The 25,899-nt window shown below is 58.8% G+C and overlaps 1 protein-coding gene across 1 annotated transcript in view; it reads right to left on the bottom strand.

The window, feature by feature from the left end:
• The window catches only part of LOC121273398 (calpain-1 catalytic subunit-like), a gene marked incomplete at its 5' end in the record, with an annotated part of 86,105 nt that overhangs the window by 40,073 nt on the left and 20,133 nt on the right, over positions 1-25,899 (bottom strand). The window contains 2 exons of the mRNA XM_041180577.1: positions 6,576-6,615; positions 7,535-7,746. Coding sequence (XP_041036511.1) covers positions 6,576-6,615; positions 7,535-7,746 — 252 coding nt within the window. The remainder of the gene's footprint in view (positions 1-6,575; positions 6,616-7,534; positions 7,747-25,899) is intronic.

Consider the following 25,899-nt stretch of genomic DNA (forward strand, 5'->3'; position numbering starts at 1 on the left):
GATTTGGGGGAATGGGGGGATTTGGGGGAATGGGGGGATTTGGGGGAATGGGGGGATTTGGGGGAATGGGGGTGGGGGGGTTTGGGGGAATGGGGGGGTTTGGGGGAATGGGGGGATTTGGAAGAATGGGGAGGTTTGGAGGAATGGGGGGTGGGGGGATTTGGGGGAATGGGGGGCTTTGGGGGAATGGGGGTGTTTGGGGAATGGGGGGCTTTGGGAGAATGGGGGGATTTGGAGGAATGGGGGGTTTGGGGGAATGGGGGGATTTGGAGGAATGGGGGGTTTGGGGGAATGGGGGGATTTGGGGGAATGGGGGCCGTTGGGGGAATGGGGGGCTTTGGGGGAATGGGGGATTTGGGGGAATGGTGGGTGGGGGGATTTGGGGGAATGGCGGGATTTGGGGGAATGGGGGTGGGGGGGTTTGGGGGAATGGGGGATTGGGGGGAATAGCGGGATATGGGGGAATGGGGGGGTTTGGGGGAATGGGGGGTTTAGGGGAATGGGGGGATTTGGGGAAATTGGGGGATTTGGAGGAATGGGGGGGTTTGGGGGAATGCGTTGGGGGGATTTGGGGGAATGGGGGGATTTGGGGGAATGGGAGGATTTGGGAGAATGGGGGGATTTGGAAGAATGGGGGGGTTTGGATGAATGGGGGTGGGGGATTTGGGGGAATGGGGGGCTTTGGGGGAATGGGGGGGTTGGGGGAATGGGGGGCTTTGGGAGAATGGGGGGATTTGGAGGAATGGGGGGATTTGGAGGAATGGGGGGATTTGGGGGAATGGGGGGATTTGGGAGAATGGGGGGATTTGGAGGAATGGGGGGGTTGGGGGAATGGGGGGGTTGGGTGAATGGGGGGCTTTGGGAGAATGTGGGGGTTTGGGGGAATGGGGGGTGGGGGGATTTGGGGGAATGGGGGGATTTGGGGGAATTGGGGGTGGAGAGGTTTGGGGCAATGGGGGGCTTTGGGAGAATGGGGGTGGGGAGGTTTGGGGCAATGGGGGGATTTGGGAGAATGGGGGTGGGGAGGTTTGGGGCAATGGGGGGATTTGGGAGAATCGGGGGTGGGGAGGTTTGGGGCAATGGGGGGATTTGGGAGAATGGGGGGTGGGGAGGTTTGGGGCAATGGGGGGATTTGGGAGAATGGGGGGTGGGGAGGTTTGGGGCAATGGGGGGATTTGGGAGAATGGGGGGTGGGGAGGTTTGGGGCAATGTGGGGATTTGGGAGAATGGGCGGTGGGGAGGTTTGGGGCAATGGGGGGATTTGGGAGAATGGGGGGTGGGGAGGTTTGGGGCAATGGGGGGATTTGGGAGAATGGGGGGTGGGGAGGTTTGGGGCAATGGGGGGATTTGGGAGAATGGGGGGGTGGGGAGGTTTGGGGCAATGGGGGGATTTGGGAGAATGGGGGGTGGGGAGGTTTGGGGCAATGGGGGGATTTGGGAGAATGGGGGGTGGGGAGGTTTGGGGCAATGGGGGGATTTGGGAGAATGGGGGGTGGGGAGGTTTGGGGCAATGGGGGGTTTGGGAGAATGGGGGGTGGGGAGGTTTGGGGCAATGGGGGGTTTGGGAGAATGGGGGGTGGGGAGGTTTGGGGCAATGGTGGGATTTGGGAGAATGGGGGGTGGGGAGGTTTGGGGCAATGGGGGGGTTTGGGAGAATGGGGGGTGGGGAGGTTTGGGGCAATGGGGAGATTTGGGAGAATGGGGGGTGGGGAGGTTTGGGGCAATGGGGGGATTTGGGAGAATGGGGGGTGGGGAGGTTTGGGGCAATGGGGGGTTTGGGAGAATGGGGGGTGGGGAGGTTTGGGGCAATGCGGGGTTTGGGAGAATGGGGGGTGGGGAGGTTTGGGGCAATGGGGGGATTTGGGAGAATGGGGGGTGGGGAGGTTTGGGGCAATGGGGGGATTTGGGAGAATGGGGGGTGGGGAGGTTTGGGCCAATGGGGGGGTTTTGGAGAATGGGGGGTGGGGAGGTTTGGGGCAATGGGGGGATTTGGGAGAATGGGGGGTGGGGAGGTTTGGGGCAATGGGGGGATTTGGGAGAATGGGGGGTGGGGAGGTTTGGGGCAATGGGGGGATTTGGGAGAATGGGGGGTGGGGAGGTTTGGGGCAATGGGGGGATTTGGGAGAATGGGGGGTGGGGAGGTTTGGGGCAATGGGGGGATTTGGGAGAATGGGGGGTGGGGAGGTTTGGGGCAATGGTGGGATTTGGGAGAATGGGGGGTGGGGAGGTTTGGGGCAATGGGGGGGTTTGGGAGAATGGGGGCTGGGGAGGTTTGGGGCAATAGGGGGATTTGGGAGAATGGGGGCTGGGGAGGTTTGGGGCAATGGGTGGATTTGGGAGAATGGGGGGTGGGGAGGTTTGGGGCAATGGGGGGATTTGGGAGAATGAGGGTGGGGAGGTTTGGGGCAATGGGGGGTTTGGGAGAATGGGGGGTGGGGAGGTTTGGGGCAATGGGGGGTTTGGGAGAATGGGGGGTGGGGAGGTTTGGGGCAATGGGGGGATTTGGGAGAATGGGGGGTGGGGAGGTTTGGGGCAATGGGGGGATTTGGGAGAATGGGGGGTGGGGAGGTTTGGGCCAATGGGGGGACTTGGGAGAATGGGGGTGGGGAGGTTTGGGGCAATGGGGGGGTTTGGGAGAATGGGGGTGGGGAGGTTTGGGCCAATGGGGGGATTTGGGAGAATGAGGGGTGGGGAGGTTTGGGGCAATGGGGGGGTTTGGGAGAATGGGGGGTGGGGAGGTTTGGGGCAATGGGGGGGTTTGGGAGAATGGGGTGTGGGGAGGTTTGGGGCAATGGGGGGGGTTTGGGAGAATGGGGGGTGGGGAGGTTTGGGGCAATGGGGGGGTTTGGTAGAATGGCGGGTGGGGAGGAATGGGGGGGTTTGGGGGAATGGGGGGTTTGGGAGAATGGGGGGTGGGGAGGAATGGGGGGATTTGGGGGAATGGGGGGTTTGGGAGAATGGGGGGTGGGGAGGAATGGGGGGGTTTGGGGGAATGGGGGGGTTTGGGAGAATGGGGGGTGGGGAGGTTTGGGGCAATGGGGGGGTTTGGGAGAATGGGGGGTGGGGAGGTTTGGGGCAATGGGGGGGTTTGGGAGAATGGGGGGTGGGGAGGTTTGGGGCAATGGGGGGGTTTGGGAGAATGGGGGGTGGGGAGATTTGGGCCAATGGGGGGATTTGGGGGAATGGGGGGGTTTGGGAGAATGGGGGGTGGGGGGATTTGGAGGAATGGGGGGGTTGGGGCAATGGGGGGGGTTTGGGAGAATGGGGGGTGGGGAGGTTTGGGGCAATGGGGGGGTTTGGGAGAATGGGGGGTGGGGAGGTTTGGGGCAATGGGGGGGTTTGGGAGAATGGGGGGTGGGGAGGTTTGGGGCAATGGGGGGGTTTGGGAGAATGGGGGGGTTTGGGAGAATGGGGGGTGGGGGGATTTGGAGGAATGGGGGGGTTTGGGGCAATGGGGGGGTTTGGGAGAATGGGGGGTGGGGAGGTTTGGGTCAATGGGGGGCTTTGGGAGAATGGGGGGGTTTGGGAGAATGGGGGGGTTTGGGAGAATGGGGGGATTTGGGAGAATGGGGGGATTTGGGAGAATGGGGGGTTTGGGAGAATGGGGGGATCTGGGAGAATGGGGGGGTTTGGGAGAATGGGGGGATTTGGGAGAATGGGGGGTGGGGAGGAATGGGGGGGTTTGGGGCAATGGGGGGATTTGGGAGAATGGGGGGATTTGGGGGAATGGGGGGATTTGGGGGAATGGGGGGGTTTGGGAGAATGGGGGGGTTTGGGCCAATGGGGGGATTTGGGAGAATGGGGGGATTTGGGAGAATGGGGGGGGGTTTGGGACAATGGGGGGGTTTGGGCCAATGGGGGGATTTGGGAGAATGGGGGGGGTTTGGGAGAATGGGGGGGGTTTGGGACAATGGGGGGGGTTTGGGGGAATGGGGGGATTTGGGGGAATGGGGGGATTTGGGGGAATGGGGGGATTTGGGAGAATGGGGGGGGTTTGGGACAATGGGGGGTTTGGGGGAATGGGGGGGTTTGGGGGAATGGGGGGGTTTGGGGGAATGGGGGGGTTTGGGGGAATGGGGGGGTTTGGGAGAATGGGGGGATGGGGCCCCAGTCGTGTTAAAAGCTGGAAGGGGGTGTGAATGAGGTTCTGAGATCATGGAGTAGTTGAGGAATCTGTCTGAAGTCGAAGTCAGGGATGGGATTGGTGATTAGAATTACAGAATTGTTATGGTGCAGAACGTGGCCATTCAGCCCATCATGTCTACTGGCTCTGAGCATTTTAACTCAGTACCACTCTCCTGCCCTTTCCCTGTACCCCTGCACATTGTTTCTATTCAAATAATCATCTAATACCCTCCTGAATGCCTCGATTGAACCTGCCTCTCCCACACTTCCAGGCCGTGTATTCCAGACCCGAACCAGTCACTGTGAAAACTTTATTCTCACATCGCACTTGCTTCTTTTGCAAATCACTTTAAATCTGTGCCCTCTCGTTCTTGACCCTTTTACAAGTGGGAACAGCTTCTCCCTATCTACTCTGTCCAGCCCTCTCATGATTTTGAACATCTCTATCAAATCCCCTCTCAGCCTTCTCCTCCCCAAGGAGAACAGTCCCAACCTCTCCAATCTGTCCTCATAGCTGAAGTTTCTCACCCCTGGAACCATTCTTGTAAACCTCTTCTGTACTCTCTCCAATGTGTTCACATCCTTCCTATAGTGTGGTGCCCAGAACTGTACACAATACTCCAGCTGAGGTCTAACCAGTGTCTTATATAAACTCAGCATAACCTCCCTGCTCTTGTACTCCATGACACTGCTAATGAAGCCTAGAATGCTGTACGCTTTAGAAACAGCTCTCTCTACCTGTCCTGCCACCTTTGATGACTAATGTATATTTACACCCAGGTCTCTCTGCCCCCTGCCGCTTTATTTTATACTGTCTCTCCATGCTCTTTATACCTCACGCTTCTCCGCATTGAACCTCATCTGCCACCTATCTGTTCACACCACCAATGTCTCAATGTCCTTTGGAAGTTCCACACTGTCCTTCTCACAGTTTACAATTCTCCCAAGTTTTGTCATCCGCAAACTCTGAAATTGTCCTTTGCACACCAAGATCGAGATTGTTTATATATATCAGGAAGAGCAGGGGTTGGTGAGCAGTTGGGTGAGATAGAGGAGAGAGAGTGAGCATAAACGGGGCTTTTTCAAGCTGTCAGGCAGTGAATCGTGGAGCGTCACAAGGATCAGTGATGGGGCCCCAGCTATTTACAATCTGTATTAATGACCTAGATGAAGAGACAGAGAGTAATGTATCTACGTTTGCTGGTGATTCCAAGCTAGGTGGGAAGCTAAGCTGTGAGGAGGACACTGAGAGGGTTTATATTCTCTGGAGTTTAGAAGAATGAGAGACAATCTCATTGAATCCTGTGAGATTCTGAAGGGGTTTGACAGGGTGGACACAGAGATTGTCTCTGCCAATCGGGGGGTCTAAAACACGGGGGCTCAGTCTCAGGATAAGGGGCTGATCATTTAGGACTGAGATGAGGAGAAATTTCTTCACTCAAAGGGTTGTGAATCTTTAGAATTCTCCACCCCAGAGGTTTGTGAATGCTCCATCGTTGAATATATTTAAGGTTGGGATGGATGGGTTTTTGGTGTCTTGGTGAATTAAGGGATATGGGGAGTGGGCGGGAAAATGGAGTAGAAGCTCAAGATCAGCCATGATGGTATAGAATGGTGGAGCAGGCTGGATGGGCCGAATGGTCCACTCTAGCTCCTGGTTCTTGTGACCAGGTAGAGGGTCAGAGGTCATTTAGAAACAGTGGGAATGGATGGCAGGGAGGCTGGGGGTCAGGGAGGCTGGGTCGGGGGTTGGGGGTCAGGGAGGCTGGGTCAGGGGCTGGGGGTCAGGGAGGCGAGGTTGGGGGATCAGGGAGGCTGGGTTGGGTGTTGGCGGTCAGGGTGGGGGGGTCAGGGGTTGGGGGTCAGGGTGGGGGGGTTGGGAATCAGGGTGGCTGGGTCAGGGGTTGGGGGTCAGGGAGGCTGGGTCGAGTGTTGGCGGTCAGGGTGGGAGGGTCAGGGGTTGGGGGTCGGGGTTGGGGGTCAGGGTTGGGTGGGTTGGGGGTCAGGGAGGCTGGGTTGGGAGTTGGCGGTCAGGGTGGTGGGGTCAGGGGTTGGGGGTCAGGGAGGCGAGGTTGGGGGTTCAGGGAGGCGAGGTTGGGGGTTCAGGGAGGCTGGGTCGAGTGTTGGCGGTCAGGGTGGGAGGGTCGGGGTTGGGGGTCAGGGTGGGAGGGTTGGGGGTCAGGGAGACTGGGTCGGGGGTTGGCGGTCAGGGTGGCGGAGTCAGGGGTTGGGGGTCAGGGAGGCGAGGTTGGGGGTTCAGGGAGGTGAGGTTGGGGGTTCAGGGAGGCTGGGTCAGGTGTTGGCGGTCAGGGTGGGAGGGTCAGGGGTTGGGGGTCAGGGCGGGGGGGGGTTGGGGGTTCAGGGAGGCTGGGTCGGGTGTTGGCGGTCAGGGTGGCAGGGTCAGGGGTTGGGGATCAGGGTGGTAGTGTTCAGGTTGGGTGTGTCCTTGCCTCGTCTTCCAGGTCAGCGCTGATTGGGTCATCCAGCTCCCTGCAAGTGAATAGACTCAGTCAGAGTTTGTACATGGCCCCTCCACACCCTCAGATACTGAAGCAGCTCCATGTTCAAATGCAGCAAGACCTGGACAATATCCAGGCTTGGGCTGACAAGTGGCAAGTAACATTCACCCCACACAAGTGTCAGGCAATGACCTTCTCCAACAAGAGAGAATCCAACCATTGCCCCTTGACATTCAATGACATTACATCACTGAAACCCCCACTATCAACATCCTGGGGGTTACCATTGACCAGAAACTGAACTGGACCAGCCATATAAATACTGTGGCTACAAGAGCAGGTCAGAGGCTGGGAATCCTGCAGTGAGTAACTCACCTCCTGACTCCCCAAAGCCTGTCCACCATCTACAAGGCACAAGTCAGGAGTGTGATGGAATACTCCCCACTTACCTGGATGAGTGCAGCTCCCACAACACTCAAGAAGCTCAACACCATCCAGGACAAAGCAGACCTGCTTGATTAGCACCCCATCCACAAACATTCACTCCCTCCACCACCGACACACAGTAGCAGCAGTGTGTGTACCATCTACAAGATGCACTGCAGGAACTCACCAAGGCTCCTTAGACAGCACCTTCCAAACCCACGACCACTACCATCTAGAAGGACAAGGGCAGCAGATAGATGGGAACACCACCACCTGGAAGTTTCCCTCCAAGTCACTCACCATCCTGACTTGGAAATATATCACCATTCCTTCACTGTCGCTGGGTCAAAATCCTGGAACTCCCTCCCTAACAGCACTGTGGGTGTACCTACACCACATGGACTGCAGTGGTTCAAGAAGGCAGCTCACCACCACCTTCTCAAGGGCAACTAGGGATGGGTAATAAATGCTGGTCCAGCCAGTGAAGCGCTCACCCTGAGAAACAATAAAAAAAGACAACTCACTCTGAATCGGCTTGCTTCTCAGTGAAGACCCTCAGGACAAAGTCAGCCTCCTTACTGGGGTCGTAGGTCGAGGGGACGATGACATACTCCCCAGGGGGTAATTTGATGCGGTTACTGACCTCCCGTAGGTTAATGAAGGTTTCAGAGCGAGCACACGAACTGTGAGTCAGGAAGAAATCCTTCCTCAAATGCACGTTCTGACAGCCACGGTACTGAGGAGAGGGAGAGACAGTCAGGAGAGTAAACACACTGGCAGCTCCTCAAACAGCAGACCCACAGCCAGAGAAATCAACTCAAACATTCTCTCCGCCACCGATCCCCGCACCGTCCACTCTCACACCCACCAAACCCACACCGTCCACTCACACACCCACCAAACCCACACCGTCCACTCTCACACCCACCAAACACACACCGTCCACTCTAACACCCACCAAACCCACACCGTCCACTCTCACACCCACCAAACCCACACCGTCCACTCTCACACCCACCAAACCCACACCGTCCACTCTCACACCCACCAAACCCACACCGTCCACTCTCACACCCAACAAACCCACACCGTCCACTCTCACACCCACCAAACCCACACCATCCACTCTCACACCCACCAAACCCACACCGTCCACTCTCACACCCACCAAACCCACACCGATCCACTCTCACGCTCACCAAACACACACCGTCCACTCTCACAACCACCAAACCCACACCGTCCACTCTCACACCCACCAAACTCACACCGTCCACTCTCACACCCAACAAACCCACACCGTCCACTCTCACACCCACCAAACCCACACCGTCCACTCTCACACCCACCAAACACACACCGCCCACTCACACACCCACCAAACCCACACCGTCCACTCTCACACCCACCAAACCCCCACCGTCCACTCTCACGCCCACCAAACCCACACCGTCCACACTCACACCCACCAAACCCACACCGACCACTCTCACACCCACCAAACACAGACCGTCCACTCACACACCCACCAAACCCACACCGTCCACTCACACACCCACCAAACTCACACCGTCCACTCTCACACCCACCAAACCCACACCGTCCACTCTCACACCCACCAAACCCCGCACCGTCCACTCTCACACACACCGAACCCCGCACCGTCCACTCTCACACCCACCAAACCCACATCGTCCACTCTCACACCCACCAAACCCACACCGTCCACTCTCACACCCACCAAACCCACACCGTCCACTCACACACCCACCAAACCCATACCGTCCACTCTCACAACCACCAAACCCACACCGTCCACTCTCACACCCACCAAACCCACACCGTCCACTCTCACAACCACCAAACCCACACCGTCCACTCTCACACCCACCAAACCCACACCGTCCACTCTCACACCCACCAAACCCACACCGTCCACTCTCACACCCACCAAACCCACACCGTCCACTCTCACACCCAACAAACCCACACCGTCCACTCTCACACCCACCAAACCCACACCGTCCACTCTCACACCCACCAAACACACACCGCCCACTCACACACCCACCAAACCCACACCGTCCACTCTCACACCCACCAAACCCCCACCGTCCACTCTCACGCCCACCAAACCCACACCGTCCACACTCACACCCACCAAACCCACACCGACCACTCTCACACCCACCAAACACAGACCGTCCACTCACACACCCACCAAACCCACACCGTCCACTCACACACCCACCAAACTCACACCGTCCACTCTCACACCCACCAAACCCACACCGTCCACTCTCACACCCACCGAACCCCGCACCGTCCACTCTCACACACACCGAACCCCGCACCGTCCACTCTCACACCCACCAAACCCACATCGTCCACTCTCACACCCACCAAACCCACACCATCCACTCTCACACCCACCAAACCCACACCGTCCACTCACACACCCACCAAACCCATACCGTCCACTCTCACAACCACCAAACCCACACCGTCCACTCTCACACCCACCAAACCCACACCGTCCACTCTCACAACCACCAAACCCACACCGTCCACTCTCACACCCACCAAACCCACACCGTCCACTCTCACACCCACCAAACCCACACCGTCCACTCTCACACCCACCAAACCCACACCGTCCACTCTCACACCCACCAAACCCACACCGTCCACTCTCACACCCACCAAACCCACACCGTCCACTCTCACACCCACCAAACCCACACCGTCCACTCTCACACCCACCAAACCCACACCGTCCACTCACACACCCACCAAACCCACACCGTCCACTCTCACACCCTTCAAACCCACACCGTCCACTCTCACACCCACCAAACCCACACCGTCCACTCTCACACCCACCAAACCCACACCGTCCACTCTCACACCCACCAAACCCACACCGACCACTCTCACACCCACCAAACCCACACCGTCCACTCACACACCCACTAAACCCACACCGTCCACTCACACACCCACCAAACCCACACCGTCCACTCACACACCCACCAAACCCACACCGTCCACTCTCACACCCACCAAACACACACCGCCCACTCTCACACCCACCAAACCCACACCGCCCACTCTCACACCCACCAAACCCACACCGTCCACTCTCACACCCACCAAACCACACCGACCGCTCTCACACCCACCAAACACACACCGTCCACTCACACACCCACCAAACCCACACCGTCCACTCACACACCCACCAAACTCACACCGTCCACTCTCACACCCACCAAACCCACACCGTCCACTCTCACACCAACCGAACCCCGCACCGTCCACTCTCACACCCACCGAACCCCGCACCGTCCACTCTCACACCCACCAAACCCACACCGTCCACTCTCACACCCACCAAACCCACACCGTCCACTCTCACACGCACCAAACCCACACCTTCCACTCACACACCCACCAAACCCACACCGTCCACTCTCACAACCACCAAACCCACACCGTCCACTCTCACACCCACCAAACCCACACCGTCCACTCTCACACCCACCAAACACACACCGTCCACTCTCACACCCACCAAACCCACACCGTCCACTCTCACACCCACCAAACCCACACCGTCCACTCTCACACCCACCAAACCCACACCGTCCACTCTCACACCCACCAAACCCACACCGTCCACTCACACCCACCAAACCCACACCGTCCACTCTCACACCCACCAAACACACACCGCCCACTCTAACACCCACCAAACCCACACCGTCCACTCTCACACCCACCAAACCCACACCGTCCACTCTCACACCCACCAAACCCACACCGTCCACTCTCACACCCACCAAACCCACACCGTCCACTCACACCCAACAAACCCACACCGTCCACTCTCACACCCACCAAACCCACACCATCCACTCTCACACCCACCAAACCCACACCGTCCACTCTCACACCCACCAAACCCACACCGACCCACTCTCACGCTCACCAAACACACACCGTCCACTCTCACAACCACCAAACCCACACCGTCCATTCTCACACCCACCAAACTCACACCGTCCACTCTCACACCCAACAAACCCACACCGTCCACTCTCACACCCACCAAACCCACACCGTCCACTCTCACACCCACCAAACACACACCGCCCACTCACACACCCACCAAACCCACACTGTCCACTCTCACACCCACCAAACCCCCACCGTCCACTCTCACGCCCACCAAACCCACACCGTCCACACTCACACCCACCAAACCCACACCGACCACTCTCACACCCACCAAACACAGACCGTCCACTCACACACCCACCAAACCCACACCGTCCACTCACACACCCACCAAACTCACACCGTCCACTCTCACACCCACCAAACCCACACCGTCCACTCTCACACCCACCAAACCCCGCACCGTCCACTCTCACACACACCGAACCCCGCACCGTCCACTCTCACACCCACCAAACCCACATCGTCCACTCTCACACCCACCAAAACCACACCATCCACTCTCACACCTACCAAACCCACACCGTCCACTCACACACCCACCAAACCCATACCGTCCACTCTCACAACCACCAAACCCACACCGTCCACTCTCACACCCACCAAACCCACACCGTCCACTCTCACAACCACCAAACCCACACCGTCCACTCTCACACCCACCAAACCCACACCGTCCACTCTCACACCCACCAAACCCACACCGTCCACTCTCACACCCACCAAACCCACACCGTCCACTCTCACACCCACCAAACCCACACCGTCCACTCTCACACCCACCAACCCACACCGTCCACTCTCACACCCAACAAACCCACACCGTCCACTCTCACACCCACCAAACCCACACCGTCCACTCTCACACCCACCAAACACACACCGCCCACTCACACACCCACCAAACCCACACCGTCCACTCTCACACCCACCAAACCCCCACCGTCCACTCTCACGCCCACCAAACCCACACCGTCCACACTCACACCCACCAAACCCACACCGACCACTCTCACACCCACCAAACACAGACCGTCCACTCACACACCCACCAAACCCACACCGTCCACTCACACACCCACCAAACTCACACCGTCCACTCTCACACCCACCAAACCCACACCGTCCACTCTCACACCCACCAAACCCCGCACCGTCCACTCTCACACACACCGAACCCCGCACCGTCCACTCTCACACCCACCAAACCCACATCGTCCACTCTCACACCCACCAAACCCACACCATCCACTCTCACACCCACCAAACCCACACCGTCCACTCACACACCCACCAAACCCATACCGTCCACTCTCACAACCACCAAACCCACACCGTCCACTCTCACACCCACCAAACCCACACCGTCCACTCTCACAACCACCAAACCCACACCGTCCACTCTCACACCCACCAAACCCACACCGTCCACTCTCACACCCACCAAACCCACACCGTCCACTCTCACACCCACCAAACCCACACCGTCCACTCTCACACCCACCAAACCCACACCGTCCACTCTCACACCCACCAAACCCACACCGTCCACTCTCACACCCACCAAACCCACACCGTCCACTCTCACACCCACCAAACCCACACCGTCCACTCACACACCCACCAAACCCACACCGTCCACTCTCACACCCTTCAAACCCACACCGTCCACTCTCACACCCACCAAACCCACACCGTCCACTCTCACACCCAGCAAACCCACACCGTCCACTCTCACACCCACCAAACCCACACCGACCACTCTCACACCCACCAAACCCACACCGTCCACTCACACACCCACTAAACCCACACCGTCCACTCACACACCCACCAAACCCACACCGTCCACTCACACACCCACCAAACCCACACCGTCCACTCTCACACCCACCAAACACACACCGCCCACTCTCACACCCACCAAACCCACACCGCCCACTCTCACACCCACCAAACCCACACCGTCCACTCTCACACCCACCAAACCACACCGACCGCTCTCACACCCACCAAACACACACCGTCCACTCACACACCCACCAAACCCACACCGTCCACTCACACACCCACCAAACTCACACCGTCCACTCTCACACCCACCAAACCCACACCGTCCACTCTCACACCAACCGAACCCCGCACCGTCCACTCTCACACCCACCGAACCCCGCACCGTCCACTCTCACACCCACCAAACCCACACCGTCCACTCTCACACCCACCAAACCCACACCGTCCACTCTCACACGCACCAAACCCACACCGTCCACTCACACACCCACCAAACCCACACCGTCCACTCTCACACGCACCAAACCCCACACCGTCCACTCACACACCCACCAAACCCACACCGTCCACTCTCACACCCACCAAACCCACACCGTCCACTCTCACACCCACCAAACACACACCGTCCACTCTCAAACCCACCAAACCCACACCGTCCACTCTCACACCCACCAAACCCACACCGTCCACTCTCACACCCACCAAACCCACACCGTCCACTCTCACACCCACCAAACCCACACCGTCCACTCTCACACCCACCAAACCCACACCGTCCACTCACACACCCACCAAAAACACACCGTCCACTCTAACACCCACCAAACCCACACCGTCCACTCTCACACCCACCAAACCCACACCGTCCACTCACACACCCACCAAACACACACCGCCCACTCTAACACCCACCAAACCCACACCGTCCACTCTCACACCCACCAAACCCACACCGTCCACTCTCACACCCACCAAACCCACACCGTCCACTCACACACCCACCAAACCCACACCGTCCACTCTCACACCCAACAAACCCACACCGTCCACTCTCACACCCACCAAACCCACACCATCCACTCTCACACCCACCAAACCCACACCGTCCACTCTCACACCCACCAAACCCACACCGACCCACTCTCACGCTCACCAAACACACACCGTCCACTCTCACAACCACCAAACCCACACCGTCCACTCTCACACCCACCAAACTCACACCGTCCACTCTCACACCCAACAAACCCACACCGTCCACTCTCACACCCACCAAACCCACACCGTCCACTCTCACACCCACCAAACACACACCGCCCACTCACACACCCACCAAACCCACACTGTCCACTCTCACACCCACCAAACCCCCACCGTCCACTCTCACGCCCACCAAACCCACACCGTCCACACTCACACCCACCAAACCCACACCGACCACTCTCACACCCACAAAACACAGACCGTCCACTCACACACCCACCAAACCCACACCGTCCACTCACACACCCACCAAACTCACACCGTCCACTCTCACACCCACCAAACCCACACCGTCCACACTCACACCCACCAAACCCCCCACCGTCCACTCTCACACACACCGAACCCCGCACCGTCCACTCTCACACCCACCAAACCCACATCGTCCACTCTCACACCCACCAAACCCACACCATCCACTCTCACACCCACCAAACCCACACCGTCCACTCACACACCCACCAAACCCATACCGTCCACTCTCACAACCACCAAACCCACACCGTCCACTCTCACACCCACCAAACCCACACCGTCCACTCTCACAACCACCAAACCCACACCGTCCACTCTCACACCCACCAAACCCACACCGTCCACTCTCACACCCACCAAACCCACACCGTCCACTCTCACACCCACCAAACCCACACCGTCCACTCTCACACCCACCAAACCCACACCGTCCACTCTCACACCCACCAAACCCACACCGTCCACTCTCACACCCAACAAACCCACACCGTCCACTCTCACACCCACCAAACCCACACCGTCCACTCTCACACCCACCAACCCCACACCGCCCACTCACACACCCACCAAACCCACACCGTCCACTCTCACACCCACCAAACCCCCACCGTCCACTCTCACGCCCACCAAACCCACACCGTCCACACTCACACCCACCAAACCCACACCGACCACTCTCACACCCACCAAACACAGACCGTCCACTCACACACCCACCAAACCCACACCGTCCACTCACACACCCACCAAACTCACACCGTCCACTCTCACACCCACCAAACCCACACCGTCCACTCTCACACCCACCAAACCCCGCACCGTCCACTCTCACACACACCGAACCCCGCACCGTCCACTCTCACACCCACCAAACCCACATCGTCCACTCTCACACCCACCAAACCCACACCATCCACTCTCACACCCACCAAACCCACACCGTCCACTCACACACCCACCAAACCCATACCGTCCACTCTCACAACCACCAAACCCACACCGTCCACTCTCACACCCACCAAACCCACACCGTCCACTCTCACAACCACCAAACCCACACCGTCCACTCTCACACCCACCAAACCCACACCGTCCACTCTCACACCCACCAAACCCACACCGTCCACTCTCACACCCACCAAACCACACCGTCCACTCTCACACCCACCAAACCCACACCGTCCACTCTCACACCCACCAAACCCACACCGTCCACTATCACACCCACCAAACCCACACCGTCCACTCTCACACCCACCAAACCCACACCGTCCACTCACACACCCACCAAACCCACACCGTCCACTCTCACACCCTTCAAACCCACACCGTCCACTCTCACACCCACCAAACCCACACCGTCCACTCTCACACCCACCAAACCCACACCGTCCACTCTCACACCCACCAAACCCACACCGACCACTCTCACACCCACCAAACCCACACCGTCCACTCACACACCCACTAAACCCACACCGTCCACTCACACACCCACCAAACCCACACCGTCCACTCACACACCCACCAAACCCACACCGTCCACTCTCACACCCACCAAACACACACCGCCCACTCTCACACCCACCAAACCCACACCGCCCACTCTCACACCCACCAAACCCACACCGTCCACTCTCACACCCACCAAACCACACCGACCGCTCTCACACCCACCAAACACACACCGTCCACTCACACACCCACCAAACCCACACCGTCCACTCACACACCCACCAAACTCACACCGTCCACTCTCACACCCACCAAACCCACACCGTCCACTCTCACACCAACCGAACCCCGCACCGTCCACTCTCACACCCACCGAACCCCGCACCGTCCACTCTCACACCCACCAAACCCACACCGTCCACTCTCACACCCACCAAACCCACACCGTCCACTCTCACACGCACCAAACCCACACCGTCCACTCACACACCCACCAAACCCACACCGTCCACTCTCACACGCACCAAACCCACACCGTCCACTCACACACCCACCAAACCCACACCGTCCACTCTCACACCCACCAAACCCACACCGTCCACTCTCACACCCACCAAACACACACCGTCCACTCTCAAACCCACCAAACCCACACCGTCCACTCTCACACCCACCAAACCCACACCGTCCACTCTCACACCCACCAAACCCACACCGTCCACTCTCACACCCACCAAACCCACACCGTCCACTCTCACACCCACCAAACCCACACCGTCCACTCACACACCCACCAAAAACACACCGTCCACTCACACACCCACCAAACCCACACCGTCCACTCACACACCCACCAAACCCACACCGTCCACTCTCACACCCTTCAAACCCACACCGTCCACTCTCACACCCACCAAACCCACACCATCCACTCTCACACCCACCAAACCCACACCGTCCACTCTCACACCCACCAAATCCACACCGACCACTCTCACACCCACCAAACCCACACCGTCCACTCTCACACCCTTCAAACCCACACCGTCCACTCTCACACCCACCAAACCCACACCGTCCACTCTCACACCCACCAAACCCACACCGTCCACTCTCACACCCACCAAACCACACCAACCACTCTCACACCCACCAAACACACACCGTCCACTCACACACCCACCAAACCCACACCGTCCACTCACACACCCACCAAACTCACACCGTCCACTCTCACACCCACCAAACCCACACCGTCCACTCTCACACCAACCGAACCCCGCACCGTCCACTCTCACACCCACCGAACCCCGCACCGTCCACTCTCACACCCACCAAACCCACACCGTCCACTCACACACCCACCAAACCCACACCGTCCACTCTCACAACCACCAAACCCACACCGTCCACTCTCACACCCACCAAACCCACACCGTCCACTCACACACCCACCAAACCCACACCGTCCACTCTCACACCCACCAAACCCACACCGTCCACTCTCACACGCACCAAACCCACACCGTCCACTCACACACCCACCAAACCCACACCGTCCACTCTCACACCCACCAAACCCACACCGTCCACTCTCACACCCACCAAACACACACCGTCCACTCTCAAACCCACCAAACCCACACCGTCCACTCTCACACCCACCAAACCCACACCGTCCACTCTCACACCCACCAAACCCACACCGTCCACTCTCACACCCACCAAACCCACACCGTCCTCTCTCACACCCACCAAACCCACACCGTCCACTCACACACCCACCAAAAACACACCGTCCACTCACACACCCACCAAACCCACACCGTCCACTCACACACCCACCAAACCCACACCGTCACTCTCACACCCTTCAAACCCACACCGTCCACTCTCACACCCACCAAACCCACACCATCCACTCTCACACCCACCAAACCCACACCGTCCACTCTCACACCCACCAAATCCACACCGACCACTCTCACACCCACCAAACCCACACCGTCCACTCTCACACCCTTCAAACCCACACCGTCCACTCTCACACCCACCAAACCCACACCGTCCACTCTCACACCCACCAAACCCACACCGTCCACTCTCACACCCACCAAACCACACCAACCACTCTCACACCCACCAAACACACACCGTCCACTCACACACCCACCAACCCACACCGTCCACTCACACACCCACCAAACTCACACCGTCCACTCTCACACCCACCAAACCCACACCGTCCACTCTCACACCAACCGAACCCCGCACCGTCCACTCTCACACCCACCGAACCCCGCACCGTCCACTCTCACACCCACCAAACCCACACCGTCCACTCACACACCCACCAAACCCACACCGTCCACTCTCACAACCACCAAACCCACACCGTCCACTCTCACACCCACCAAACACACACCGTCCACTCTCAAACCCACCAAACCCACACCGTCCACTCTCACACCCACCAAACCCACACCGTCCACTCTCACACCCACCAAACCCACACCGTCCACTCTCACACCCACCAAACCCACACCGTCCACTCTCACACCCACCAAACCCACACCGTCCACTCTCACACCCTTCAAACCCACACCGTCCACTCTCACACCCACCAAACCCACACCGTCCACTCTCACACCCACCAAACCCACACCGTCCACTCACACACCCACCAGACCCACACCGTCCACTCACACACCCACCAAACCCACACCGTCCACTCTCACACCCTTCAAACCCACACCGTTCACTCACACACCCACCAAACCCACACCGACCACTCTCACACCCATCAAACCCACACCGTCCACTCTCACACCCACTAAACCCACACCGTCCACTCTCACACCCACCAAACCGACACCGTCCATTCACACACCCACCAAACCCACACCGTCCACTCTCACACCCACCAAACCCACACCGTCCACTCACACACCCACCAAACCCACACCGTCCACTCACACACCCACCAAACCCACACCGTCCACTCACACACCCACCAAACCCACACCGTCCACTCACACACCCACCAAACTCACACCGTCCACTCTCACACCCACCAAACCCATACCTTCCACTCTCACACCCACCAAACCCACACCGTCCACTCTCACACCCACCAAACCCACACCGCCCACTCTCACACCCACCAAACCCACACCGACCACTCTCACACCCACCAAACCCACACCATCCACTCTCACACCCACCAAACCCACACCGTCCACTCTCACACCCACCAAACCCACACCGACCACTCTCACACCCACCACACTCACACCGTCCAATCTCACACCCACCAAACCCACACCGTCCACTCTCACACCCATCAAACCCACACCGTCCACTCTCACACCCACCAAACCCACACCGTCCACTCTCACAACCACCAAACACACACCGACCACTCTCACACCCACCAAACACACACCGTCCACTCTCACACCCACCAAACCCACACCGTCCACTCTCACACACACCAAACCCACACCGTCCACTCTCACACCCACCAAACCCACACCGACCACTCTCACACCCACCAAACACACACCGTCCACTCACACACCCACCAAACCTACACCGTCCACTCTCACACCCACCAAACCCACACCGTCCACTCACACCCACCAAACACACACCGTCCACTCACACACCCACCAAACCCACACCGTCCACTCTCACACCAACCAGACCCACACCGTCCACTCTCACACCCACCAAACCCACACTGTCCACGCTCACACCCCCCAAACCCACACCGTCCACTCTCACACCCACCAAACCCATACCGTCCACTCTCACACCCACCAAACCCACAACGTCCACTCTCACACCCACCAAACCCACACCGTCCACTCTCACACCCACCAAACCCACACCGTCCACTCTCACAATCACCAAACCCACACCGTCCACTCTCACACCCACCAAACCCACACCGTCCACTCTCACACACACCAAACCCACACCGTCCACTCTCACACCCACCAAACACACACCGTCCACTCACACACCCACCAAACCCACACCGTCCACTCTCACACCCACCAAACCCACACCGTCCACTCTCACACCCACCAAACCCACACCGTCCACTCACACACCCACCAAACCCACACCGTCCACTCACACACCCACCAAACCCACACCGTCCACTCACACACCCACCAAACCCACACCGTCCACTCTCACACCCACCAACCCACACCGTCCACTCTCACACCCACCTAACCCACACAGTCCACTCTCACACCCACCAAACACACACCGTCCACTCACACACCCACCAAACCCACACCATCCACTCTCACACCCACCAAACCCACACCGTCCACTCACACACCCACCAAACCCACACCGTCCACTTTCACACCCACCAAACACACACCGTCCACTGACACACCCACCAAACCCACACCGTCCACTCTCACACCCACCAAACCCACACCGTCCACTCTCACACCCACCAAACCCACACGGACCACTCTCACACCCACCAAACCCACACCGTCCACTCACACACTCACCAAACACACACCGTCCACTCTCACACCCACCAAACACACACCGTCCACTCTCACACCCACCAAACCCACACCGTCCACTCTCACACCCACCAAACCCACACCGTCCACTCTCACACCCACCAAACCCACACCGTCCACTCACACACCCACCAAACCCACACCGTCCACTCACACAGCCACCAAACCCACACCGTCCACTCTCACACCCACCAAACCCACACCGTCCACTCTCACACCCACCAAACACACACCGTCCACTCACACAGCCACCAAACACACACCGTCCACTCTCACACCCACCAAACACACACCGTCCACTCACACAGCCACCAAACCCACACCGTCCACTCACACACCCACCAAACCCACACCGTCCACTCTCACACGCACCAAACCCACACCGTCCACTCACACACCCACCAAATGCACACCGTCCACTCTCACACCCACCACACCCACACCGTCCACTCACACACCCAACAAACCCACACCGTCCACTCTCACAACCACCAAACCCACACCGTCCACTCACACACCCACCAAACCCACACCGTCCACTCTCACAACCACCAAACCCACACCGTCCACTCTCACACCCACCAAACCCACACTGTCCACTCTCACAACCACCAAACCCACACCGTCCACTCACACACCCACCAAACCCACACCGTCCACTCTCACAACCACCAAACCCACACCGTCCACTCTCACACCCACCAAACACACACCGCCCACTCACACACCCACCAAACCCACACCGTCCCCTCTCACACCCACCAAACCCCCACCGTCCACTCTCACGCCCACCAAACCCACACCGTCCACACACACCCACCAAACCCACACCGACCACTCTCACACCCACCAAACACACACCGTCCACTCACACACCCACCAAACCCACACCGTCCACTCACACACCCACCAAACTCACACCGTCCACTCTCACACCCACCAAACCCACACCGTCCACTCTCACACCCACCAAACCCCGCACCGTCCACTCTCACACACACCGAACCCCGCACCGTCCACTCTCACACCCACCAAACCCACATCGTCCACTCTCACACCCACCAAACCCACACCATCCACTCTCACACCCACCAAACCCACACCGTCCACTCACACACCCACCAAACCCATACCGTCCACTCTCACAACCACCAAACCCACACCGTCCACTCTCACACCCACCAAACCCACACCGTCCACTCTCACAACCACCAAACCCACACCGTCCACTCTCACACCCACCAAACCCACACCGTCCACTCTCACACCCACCAAACCCACACCGTCCACTCTCACACCCACCAAACCCACACCGTCCACTCTCACACCCACCAAACCCACACCGTCCACTCTCACACCCACCAAACCCACACCGTCCACTCTCACACCCACCAAACCCACACCGTCCACTCTCACACCCACCAAACCCACACCGTCCACTCACACACCCACCAAACCCACACCGTCCACTCTCACACCCTTCAAACCCACACCGTCCACTCTCACACCCACCAAACCCACACCGTCCACTCTCACACCCACCAAACCCACACCGTCCACTCTCACACCCACCAAACCCACACCGACCACTCTCACACCCACCAAACCCACACCGTCCACTCACACACCCACTAAACCCACACCGTCCACTCACACACCCACCAAACCCACACCGTCCACTCACACACCCACCAAACCCACACCGTCCACTCTCACACCCACCAAACACACACCGCCCACTCTCACACCCACCAAACCCACACCCTCCACTCTCACACCCACCAAACCCACACCGTCCACTCTCACACCCACCAAACCACACCGACCGCTCTCACACCCACCAAACACACACCGTCCACTCACACACCCACCAAACCCACACCGTCCACTCACACACCCACCAAACTCACACCGTCCACTCTCACACCACCAAACCCACACCGTCCACTCTCACACCAACCGAACCCCGCACCGTCCACTCTCACACCCACCGAACCCCGCACCGTCCACTCTCACACCCACCAAACCCACACCGTCCACTCTCACACCCACCAAACCCACACCGTCCACTCTCACACGCACCAAACCCACACCGTCCACTCACACACCCACCAAACCCACACCGTCCACTCTCACACCCACCAAACCCACACCGTCCACTCACACACCCACCAAACCCACACCGTCCACTCACACACCCACCAAACCCACACCGTCCACTCACACACCCACCAAACCCACACCGTCCACTCACACACCCACCAAACTCACACCGTCCATTCTCACACCCACCAAACCCATACCTTCCACTCTCACACCCACCAAACCCACACCGTCCACTCTCACACCCACCAAACCCACACCGCCCACTCTCACACCCACCAAACCCACACCGACCACTCTCACACCCACCAAACCCACACCGTCCACTCTCACACCCACCAAACCCACACCGTCCACTCTCACACCCACCAAACCCACACCGAACACTCTCACACCCACCACACTCACACCGTCCAATCTCACACCCACCAAACCCACACCGTCCACTCTCACACCCATCAAACCCACACCGTCCACTCTCACACCCACCAAACCCACACCGTCCACTCTCACAACCACCAAACACACACCGACCACTCTCACACCCACCAAACACACACCGTCCACTCTCACACCCACCAAACCCACACCGTCCACTCTCACACACACCAAACCCACACCGTCCACTCTCACACCCACCAAACTCACACCGACCACTCTCACACCCACCAAACACACACCGTCCACTCACACACCCACCAAACCTACACCGTCCACTCTCACACCCACCAAACCCACACCGTCCACTCACACCCACCAAACACACACCGTCCACTCACACACCCACCAAACCCACACCGTCCACTCTCACACCAACCAGACCCACACCGTCCACTCTCACACCCACCAAACCCACACTGTCCATGCTCACACCCACCAAACCCGCACCGTCCACTCTCACACCCACCAAACCCACACCGTCCACTCTCACACCCACCAAACCCACAACGTCCACTCTCACACCCACCAAACCCACACCGTCCACTCTCACACCCACCAAACCCACACCGTCCACTCTCACAATCACCAAACCCACACCGTCCACTCTCACACCCACCAAACCCACACCGTCCACTCTCACACACACCAAACCCACACCGTCCACTCTCACACCCACCAAACACACACCGTCCACTCTCACACCCACCAAACCCACACCGTCCACTCTCACACCCACCAAACCCACACCGTCCACTCTCACACCCACCAAACCCACACCGTCCACTCACACACCCACCAAACCCACACCGTCCACTCACACACCCACCAAACCCACACCGTCCACTCACACACCCACCAAACCCACACCGTCCACTCTCACACCCACCAACCCACACCGTCCACTCTCACACCCACCTAACCCACACAGTCCACTCTCACACCCACCAAACACACACCGTCCACTCACACACCCACCAAACCCACACCATCCACTCTCACACCCACCAAACCCACACCGTCCACTCACACACCCACCAAACCCACACCGTCCACTCTCACACCCACCAAACACACACCGTCCACTGACACACCCACCAAACCCACACCGTCCACTCTCACACCCACCAAACCCACACCGTCCACTCTCACACCCACCAAACCCACACGGACCACTCTCACACCCACCAAACCCACACCGTCCACTCACACACCCACCAAACACACACCGTCCACTCTCACACCCACCAAACACACACCGTCCACTCTCACACCCACCAAACCCACGCCGTCCACTCTCACACCCACCAAACACACACCGTCCACTCTCACACCCACCAAACACACACCGTCCACTCACACAGCCACCAAACCCACACCGTCCACTCACACACCCACCAAACCCACACCGTCCACTCTCACACCCACCAAACCCACACCGTCCACTCTCACAACCACCAAACCCACACTGTCCACTCTCACACCCACCAAACCCACACCGTCCACTCACACACCCAACAAACCCACACCGTCCACTCTCACAACCACCAAACCCACACTGTCCACTCTCACAACCACCAAACCCACACCGTCCACTCTCACAACCACCAAACCCACACCGTCCACTCACACACCCACCAAACCCACACCGTCCACTCTCACAACCACCAAACCCACACCGTCCACTCTCACACCCACCAAACCCACACTGACCACTCTCACACCCACCAAACCCACACCGTCCACTCTCACACCCACCAAACCCACACCGTCCACTCTCACACCCACCAAACCCACACCGTCCACTCTCACACCCACCAAACCCACACCGTCCACTCTCACACCCACCAAACCCACACCGTCCACTCACACACCAACCAAACCCACACCGTCCACTCACACACCCAACAAACCCACACCGTCCACTCTCACAACCACCAAACCCACACCGTCCACTCTCACACCCACCAACCCACACCGTTCACTCTCACACCCACCAAACCCACACCGTCCACTCTCACACCCACCAAACACACACCGTCCACTCACACACCCACCAAACCCACACCGTCCACTCTCACACCCACCAAACTCACACCGTCCACTCTCACACCCACCAAACCCACACCGTCCACTCTCACACCAACCGAACCCCGCACCGTCCACTCTCACACCCACCAAACACACACCGTCCACTCTCACACCCACCAAACCCACACCGTCCACTCACACACCCACCAAACCCACACCGTCCACTCTCACACCCACCAAACACACACCGTCCACTCACACACCCACCAAACCCACACCGTCCACTCACACCCACCAAACCCACACCGTCCACTCTCACACCCTCCAAACCCCCCACACCTTCCACTCACACACCCACCAAACCCACACCGTCCACTCACACACCCACCAAAACCACACCGTCCACTCTCACACCCACCAAACCCACACCGTCCACTCTCACACCCACCAAACACACACCGTCCACTCTCACACCCACCAAACACACACCGTCCACTCACACACCCACCAAACCCACACCGTCCACTCACACACCCACCAAACCCACACCGTCCACTCACACACCCACCAAACGCACACCGTCCACTCTCACACCCACCAAACCCACACCGTCCACTCTCACACCCACCAAACCCACACCTTCCACTCACACAACCACCAAACCCACACCGTCCACTCACACACCCACCAAACACACACCGTCCACTCACACACCCACCAAACCCACACCGTCCACTCTCACACCCACCAAACCCACACCGTCCACTCACACACCCACCAAACACACACCGTCCACTCTCACACCCACCAAACCCACACTGTCCACTCTCACACCCACCAAACACACACCGTCCACTCTCACACCCACCAAACCCACACCGTCCACTCTCACACCCACGAAACTCACACCGTCCACTCTCACACCCACCAAACCCACACCGTCCACTCTCACACCCACCAAACTCACACCG

The sequence above is a fragment of the Carcharodon carcharias genome (genome assembly GCF_017639515.1).
Source record: "Carcharodon carcharias isolate sCarCar2 chromosome 5 unlocalized genomic scaffold, sCarCar2.pri SUPER_5_unloc_1, whole genome shotgun sequence".
Lineage (NCBI taxonomy): Eukaryota > Metazoa > Chordata > Chondrichthyes > Lamniformes > Lamnidae > Carcharodon > Carcharodon carcharias.